Raw genomic sequence first — 8,596 nt, forward strand, 5'->3', positions numbered from 1 at the left:
GTATTCTATATCTATACACCAGCTTTTCGTTGGTGTAAATGGATACACGTAGATTTATGTGTATGAACTACGCCTAAGCGTATTCTAAATACTGTGTGTAGATTAACATGCAGTATTTAGACTAAGCTTAGGCATAATTGCCTAAAGCGCGTTAATAGTATGCGCCATATATAGATTCGGGCCCAAAGTGGGTAATTCTATAGCTTTATATTTTAGGTGCCCATTCCACAAAGGAAATAAGGCACTTGCTTTCCTTGATGGAATGCAAGCTTAATATGGTCTATACACATGTATGCAGATAGGCACAAGCCCTTATGCCAGCCATAGAACTGGTATTAATGCTCTCGCCTAAGTTCTGGCAATATGTATGCAACTTATAGTATTCTATAAGTTATCAGGGGAGTTTTCTATATATGGTGCTCAAAGTTGCGGGCTGTAAATTTGGGCACACGTCCAATTTGCATGTGCAATTTAATTAATGAGTCAATTACTGGCAATATTTAAGTGCTAACAATCAGTTATTGGTACTAATTGGCAACAGTTTGGATTTACGCGTGCATCTTGCTAGGTGCTATTCTATAAAGATGCATGCGTAAATCTTTTAGCTCACAACTAAAGAAAGGGCATGGCTATGGGACGGGCATAGGTGGGTCAAGGGCATTCACTAAAGATGTGCGCTCTGTTATAGAATTTGAGGGATCCACACCTAATTTACGCGTGAGGAAATACACCAGGTTTCAGTTGGTGTAAATCCTCACACTCAAAGTTGGGCATGGATCCTGGCACTACACCTTATTCTATAAACGACACCCAACTCAGAGTGTTATTTATAAAATAGCACCCGGCGCTCATTTTATTCAGCGTCTAAATTTGTGCATCATTTGCTGAATCTAGTGTGTAATTGTGCACCCTGCCTATGGTTTTGCCCAGCCACAACCCATGTGTACACCTACCTTGAAACCACACATTGCTGAAGATATACATGTAGTTACCATATAGGTCTAGATTCTATAAATGGCACCTAAAAAATTGGCACCAAAAATCCCTGCTTACGCAGTATTCTATAAGCTGCGTCTAAAGTTTGGCACGGTTTATAAGAATACATGTTTAAGTGGAGAATGGCACATAAATTTATGTTTGGCCAGTTGCACCAACAAGAACATGGTGCAAATACCCGTGCCTACATTTATGCGCAGAGCACCAATATTCTGTAATTACACATGTAACTTGAAGCCATGCTCTTTTCCACCCTGAAACGCCCATAGCCCTCCCATTTTTCGTCCCCTTTTTTGGACAATATGTAAATTTTAGGTGCAAATCCCATGCCTAACTTTACATATGTTGGTCCCATTTAAACCTAAGTAGTGCCAATAATTGCTCTTTATTCAATTAAAATTGCACGCACAAATTGGGAACACATCTAAATCTGCATGCACAATTTTTTGCACCCTTTATAGAATCAGGGGTAGTGCTTAGGCAGCTTCTTGGCATATATGCATGTATGTGTCCTCATATGCATTGATATGCTTGTATTCAAAATATTTATGTATAATTGGTGCATAAATTTTAGGGCCCTGTTTACTAAGGCGCGCAATTACATAAGTACATAACTGTTGCTATACAGGGACAGACCGATGGTCCATCAAGCACAGCATCCTGTTTCCAACAGTGGCCAAACCAGGTCACAAATACCTGGCAAGATCCCAAAACAGTACAATATTTTTTATGCTGCTTATCCTAGAAATAAGCAGTGGATTTTCCCCAAGTCCATTTTAATAACTGTCTATGGATTTTTCCTTTAGGAAGCCATCAAACCTTTTTTAAACCCTGCTAAGCTAACTGCTTTTACTACATTCTCTGGCAACGAATTCCAGAGTTTAATTACATGTTGAGTAAAGATATATTTTCTCTAATTCGTTTTAAATTTACTACTCTGTAGCTTCATTGTGTGCCCCCTAGTCCTAGCAAAAAACTAGCATATGCTAATGCTAGAGACGCCCATATATTGCTTACAAACACAACTGTGTGCTAAAAACCCTAGCACACCTATAGTGCGGCTTAGTAAACAGAGCCCTTAGTGTCTACTGTATAGAACTCCACCTTAATTGTCTCAAAGAGATGAGAAAATAAGATGGTGTAAACTGAATGTTCTAAACGTTTCCAGAAGTAATTAGATATTCATTGAAGACCTTTATTCTCAACCTTACATTGAGTTGATTAACTTATACATCTTAGCAAAGGATATGAGAAAATATACTGTGTGTCATGTCCTACATGTAATGCTCAAGTTTTCTATAATATGCTGATGGAAAAATATTTGGTAAACAGATCTACATATCTGGAAAAAATATATAGATGTAAAGATACTGTGGCTATGGTGATGCACAGTCTGAAATGTTCTCAACCCTGTCCTCTTTTGCTCGGAGAATATGGAGGCAATTCGTGAAGAATGTTATGAGTGAAAAAAAAGCCAGTTACACATTTACCCCTGGATTCTACAATGGTCACCCAAATTTGGGTACACAAGCTAATTAGTTAATGGGCTCCAATGATTTAATTAATGATTTGGGCGCTGACCTGGCTACGCACTATTCTGCCACAATGGGCACCTAAATTGGATCGTGTGCAACTCAAAAGGGGGTGTGGCCATCGGAGGAGCAAGGGTGGGTCAGATGCATTCACAAAAGATGCATGCAGTGTTACGGAATAGTGAGGATCCATGCCCAGTTTGCACAGCAGGATTTATGCCAGATTTCAGGCGGTGTAAGGCCTCACACCCAAAATTGAGCACTGAATTCGGCACTCAACACTGTTCTATAGAGTGCTGATCCTGAAGCACCCGTCATAGCGTTGAGTGCTGAATTATATAGAATCTGGCCCTTAAATTGGGCATCGGTGCCACATATATGTATATACCAGCAGCACACAGATTTTATAGAGCTGTATCAGGAACATGGTTTGAACATGTCTTAGGAGTATATATATATATCCTGTATCTTAGAACAACAGTGCGTATGTACCTAGAACAATTTCAAGATCAGCCTTTACACCTGCTTTGAGTTAGCTAGCTTCATCTTCTTAATTGGTTTCCACTGGACCTGCAGCTCTGCAAAACCCACCACTTACATGTAGTGTGTTTTTTTCTAGCCAAAAAGGTGCCAGTACTCAAATGAAAGGCTACCCTTCAGGAGTAGGGTGATCACTGAGGGACCCACCCCATAATAGCCAGGCCCCCTGCAACCAGTCACAGAATCTATGACAAGACAGAATTGGTATGTAGAACCCGAGCTCTATCCTTAAAACTTGGGTTCCATGGGTCAATTTTAGCAGACAATGGAAAAGGTGCCAGTACTCAGTACCCCCAAGAACCCCCTCAAAAAAAGCCCTGCTTACATGTGTACGTAATGCCACTTGTTCATGTAACGTAGTAAAGTCGCTGCTTACACATGTAAATGGGTCTACTTATATGCACAAAGACCCAAGTGAAACCACACTTGTTTTTCTAAGTTTCTTTGCAAAATGGTTTCTTCTGATGTGTATTTTCTTTCCGTGGCCCTGTATGCATTTTAGAAAGGGCTCCATGTTCAGCAAGCCATCTATAAAATCCATTGCAAATTTTGAACATCCTAACTTGGACGGCCATTTTTTCACCTAAATGCCAATACAGATTTAGGAAATCCATCTTATATGATATATTTAACCCATGCTGGTCGGTGTTTCTATAAATGTCGGCCGCCATGCTTTTTTTTTCTATACCTGGATATTCAATGCTGAGATATACCCAAATACCAGTTACCAGTGCTGGAAATTGGAGTATTTGCCAGCCACCAGAAATTATCCAGGTATCACCAATATTCAGAGCTAGTACCTAGGCTCTGGAGAACTTAAAGCTCTGCCATAGATCCACCCCCAGACCACCCTGCCAGTACCAAGATAGTACCAAGGTGGTCAGACATGATATTCACTTATATTTTTACAAACTGCCTTCTAAAGATTCTGCAACTCTAAAGCGAGTCAATAAGAGAATGAGACATTCCTCTTTGGCCTACAAATCTCAATTGCTATCACATTTTTGAGGTGTGTAATGAATATTTGCTCTTTTAAATCTGAATTCATTGCAAATTGGAAACTGAACATCTATTTCCAAGCGTGGTAGTGTGGTTGTCATTTTAGTCCATTTAGACGTAGTTCAATAAAAGGGTGTCACCTATCACTCATTTGCTTATCTTTATTTCTCATGCCAAACAGAAAATCAACTGTGCAGCTGCAAAATGAATGGTAACATATTGTAATTATAACCTGTGAGAGGAGTGTATATGAAACAAACCTTGCTCCTTGCAAATAACAGCTTCTGGGAGGAACAGCAGAAAACTTGATTCATCCTACTACTGTGCTGTTTTAAAAAAACTGTGCTTAATCATTTCAAGGATAGAAACAGATTTCTCTTGGTTGTACTATAAGAATCTCTCTCTTTCACCCTATGGCTCTTCTCTGCCTCAGCTAGTTGAGTGCCAGATTTTAAATTATCAGAAAGTGAAATTCTATTTGTCATCAATTTCTCTTTGGGATTACAGAACAGAGAACTGCAGACAAGCTGTTTCTTTGATGACTCACTCCTAAAAATCTCTTTTTGTTCTTTGTCTATTTGAAGTGACAGTGATCAGAGCTAGAGGGGGGGACAGGCCTCTCTGGAGAAATCACCTTCCCCCCCTGCCTATTGACAGATTCCTCTGTTCTGAATCAGTCAGGCCTTGTCCCATCACAGGCCTCAAGGCCTCTGGAAGTATCCACCAATTAAACCTCTTGAGCCAGTGAAATCTAAAGCCACTTTTGAGTGTCTGTTCTGATTAGGCAGGATGAGACAAAGCCCATCACACCACAGTGCAGCTCCCCAGTCTCAATTTTCTCTCTTGCCTCCACCAGGTGCGAGAGGTGTGAGAGGAGCTTCACACAGGCCACCCAGCTGAGCCGACACCAGAGGATGCCCAATGAGTGCAAGCCAATAACAGAGAGCACAGAATCAATTGAAGTGGATTAACTGATTGACTGGTTGGAATTAAACTGCAAGGAAAGTCATGATTAAATGTCACGGACACTTAAGCAAAACCAAAGATTTCCTCTGAGCAACTTTCAATCAGCCCCAGAAAACCAAAAGCAGTAATAAAATAAGTAAGATGTTAAGAGATATTGATCCTGGCGTGGAAGAGAGACCAGGAAGGAGATTATTTATTTATGACTAGGGATGAGACTTGTTTCAACGGACAAGTGACCTGGGGACTGCTAACCTTTTAAGCCCCCACTATGTATAGCTTTATTTCTAAAAGCCTTTTTAATTGTTATTTAATACCAAAGCAAGGAATCTACCGGGTTCTCCTGCCAAAAGTTATAACTGCGAATGCACATGGACTTGTTTAATGTTGCACCTTTTTTTTTGTAGCATGACTCAAAGGGACCCTGATGCAGTTCCTTTTATTATTATTATTATTATGATTATTATTATTATGATCATTTTGTTTTGTTTTATCACAACATGGTTACAGAAGAAATTGTTGTGTCTGATTGGGTGAGGTGGCAAGCGTTGAAGAAACACAGCCAAGACTCCATTAGCTTCAGGCCAGAAGGACATGCTATTACCCATCCTCCACCTTCAAAATGCCCCTCCCCCTTTCCCGTTCAAATCATGTTTTGTGCACTTTTCATGTGAAATGTTTCATCGCCTATGTTTGTGGCTATAAAGCAGGAAGTTTTCAAAAGCGTTGCAATATTACAAATGAAATAAAAACTATTTTGTTTTGTGCAATTGTGTGGGTGAAGATGCCCTCTCAGAGCACAGAGCTTTCATGTTTCTTCTGCAGAAAGGTAGATCATGGCAAACAAACATGGAGGCTTGTTGCTAACCTACCACAATGGAAGCACCAGGAAACAAAGAAGTCCAGAACGGAGTTCCAAAGTTTATAACTAAACATATGCTTGTCGTGGCCATGTTTTGCCTAATAAGACTGCATCAGGGGTCAGTGGATGTTTTCAACCACAAGAACATTATGGCAAAAGTCTTCCAATATAAGAGGAATTAACCAGCCACTCCATAAAGCTTCCACTGCCGATGAAACAGTCAAAAGCACTTGCAACTATTTCAGCGACTGTGGTGGTTCCCTGCCCTCATTTTGTGAGAAAGATATTTATAGAGTGGTTGGTTAATTTCTCTATGTTGCAAGACTTTGGTCATACTGTTCTTGTACTTTGAAAATGTCCACTGACCCCTGATGCCGCACTATTAAGTGAAACGTGGCCAAAAAGGTTAAATAATGTAAATTTGTTTTTTGTGGTTTCATAAAACCAAATCAACTCAAAAAGCAATGAGTGAAATCATGTGAAATACTATGGAACTGTAAACTTTACTAAGCTGCAGGAAAAAGGGCTCTGCAGTAACAGTGGGGGCTGTTTTTCCCACGCACCAGGGCCCTTTTTACCACAGCGGATAAAAAGCCCCTAAAAAATGGCCATTCAGTAAGAGTACTCTTACTGCGTGGTCTTGCGGGTGGGGGGAGGGGAGAGAGCATTTACAGCCTCCCATTGAGGTGGTGGTAAGGGCTCCTTTGGTAACCCAGCAGTAACCAGGCAGTGCGCAGTGGTGCCCGATTACTAATAGATTAGTGCCACGCTCTTAAATAAAAAAATATTTCCCGTAACGCCAGAAATGGCACGTGCTCGAGCAGGAACTACCACCAGCGGCTATGTTGGGCCAGCAGTAGTTCTAGGATATCGTACGTGGCCGCTGATGATAGTTCTGGTTCGAGCGCATGCCATTTCTGGTGTAATATTTTTTATTTAATAGCGAAGCGCTAATCTGTTGGTAATCGAGTATCACTGCGCACTTCCTGGTTACCGCAGGGGCCCTTACCACCACCTCAATGGGTGGCGGTAAGTGCTTCCCTTCCCCCCCCCCCCCCCCCCCCATGACCACGCAGTAAGAGTACTCTTACTGCATGATTTATAGTCTCCTGGTATTGTCAGTTTATATGTAACTTGGGTGTTCCCTTTCGTATATCTCCCCTCCCCTGCAGTACATGCTTTCATAAAACATTAAGGGCTCCTTTTACTAAGCTGTGCTAAATAGTGGCCTTAGCACACCCTTACACAGGTCTTTCCAGTGCACTAAGGCCATTTTTAGTGCAGCCAGAAATTGACCAATTTTCCATTTTCCAAATTAATGGCCGTTTGTTTATGTTGCTTTAGCATGCATCCATTAACAAAAATTAGCACATGAGCACTTACCGACACCTATTTCGTAGGCAGTAAGGACTACATTCTATATATGGCAGCTGAAAAATCCGCGCAGAAAACAATTACACCGAGGCGTATTCTCTAAAGTACACAAATAATAGACTTAAATTTCCACACGGTATACAGAATACGCCAAGCGGCTCACCACGTGACTAAATTTGGTCGCGTTCATTTAGGCCACATTTGGTGGAAATCCCAATGCCTAAATTAGGCACAGAGTGGATGTATTCTAAAATAATGGTCATAGATTTTAGAAATACTCACGCTCCACCCATGGCCATGCCCCATTTTCATCTATGCGACTTAGAATTTAGGCGTATCACGCTATAGAATACACTTAGCAAGTTGTGAACATAAATCTCAATTAATGCCAATTGGTGCTGATAATTGCTTGATAACATTCAATTAAAGGTGCTGATTAGCTAGTTAACCAATTAAGTTATGTGCATTGCTGTAGAATATTCTTGGGTTTCCATGTGAATGTTCAGGTGCCATATATAGAAGCCGGGGGAAGGGCTTAGGCGCTAATGCTGCGTTAATCAGCACACGGTAATGCAGATGTGGTGATAGGCACAGAAATGTCCACTCTCCACCCCCAGACATTCCCTCTGTGTAAATTATTTCCTAGCATGCAATTTGCGCATAAAGCGGTCCTTTTACAAAGGTGTGCTAGCATTTTTTAGCATGCGCTAAATGCTAGAGATGCCCTTATATTCCTATGATACTCAGTTTCAATATCATCTTAATAATGTCATATTCAGAATAGCATGGTCTAGTTCAAGTTTTTAATAGGATCATCAGATCCACGTAACTACCTCAATAATGGCTTAAGTGAGCCAAGCACAAATTAGAGGTGTTATTGTAATCCTCATCGATCCTTATTATTTACTTATATTTTTCAAGAGTTTTTTCTTTTTCTTCTTTTTTTTCTCATAGCTATACGTTAAGCTTGATATCTATTTAACTTTTGTAATTAGCTTTAAGCTTTTAAGCTTCAGCTTGCATAGTGGAGACCCAGATTCTCCGACATAGATCCATGTTTCGCAATGCGCTGTGTCAAGGTAGTCTCTTGTTTTCTTCAAGTGGTTTAAAAAAAACTTGAACTAGACCATGCTATTCTGAATATGACATTATTAAGATGATATTGAAGCTGAGTATAATGAGATAATTGACTGAACTACTCCCTTCACTGTTTAAAATTTTGTATGTGCCTAGTGAATATGCTTATATTCCTATGGGCATCTCTAGTGTTTAGCACACGCTAAAAACGCTAGTGTGCCTTTGTTAAAGACCGCCAGAGATTGCAACATTA

General features: G+C 40.4%; 1 protein-coding gene across 2 annotated transcripts in view; it reads left to right on the forward strand.

Annotated features, from left to right (window-relative positions):
* The window catches only part of PRDM6 (PR/SET domain 6), a 258,332-nt gene extending 252,537 nt beyond the window's left edge, over nucleotides 1–5,795 (forward strand). For both annotated transcript variants that reach the window (XM_030193545.1, XM_030193544.1), the window contains exon 8: nucleotides 4,924–5,795. In XM_030193545.1, the coding sequence (XP_030049405.1) occupies nucleotides 4,924–5,038 (115 nt within the window). In that variant the 3' untranslated portion in view covers nucleotides 5,039–5,795. The remainder of the gene's footprint in view (nucleotides 1–4,923) is intronic.
* The last annotated feature ends 2,801 nt before the right edge of the window (nucleotides 5,796–8,596 follow it).

Source organism: Microcaecilia unicolor, chromosome 2 (assembly GCF_901765095.1).
Source record: "Microcaecilia unicolor chromosome 2, aMicUni1.1, whole genome shotgun sequence".
Classification (NCBI taxonomy): Eukaryota; Metazoa; Chordata; class Amphibia; order Gymnophiona; family Siphonopidae; genus Microcaecilia; species Microcaecilia unicolor.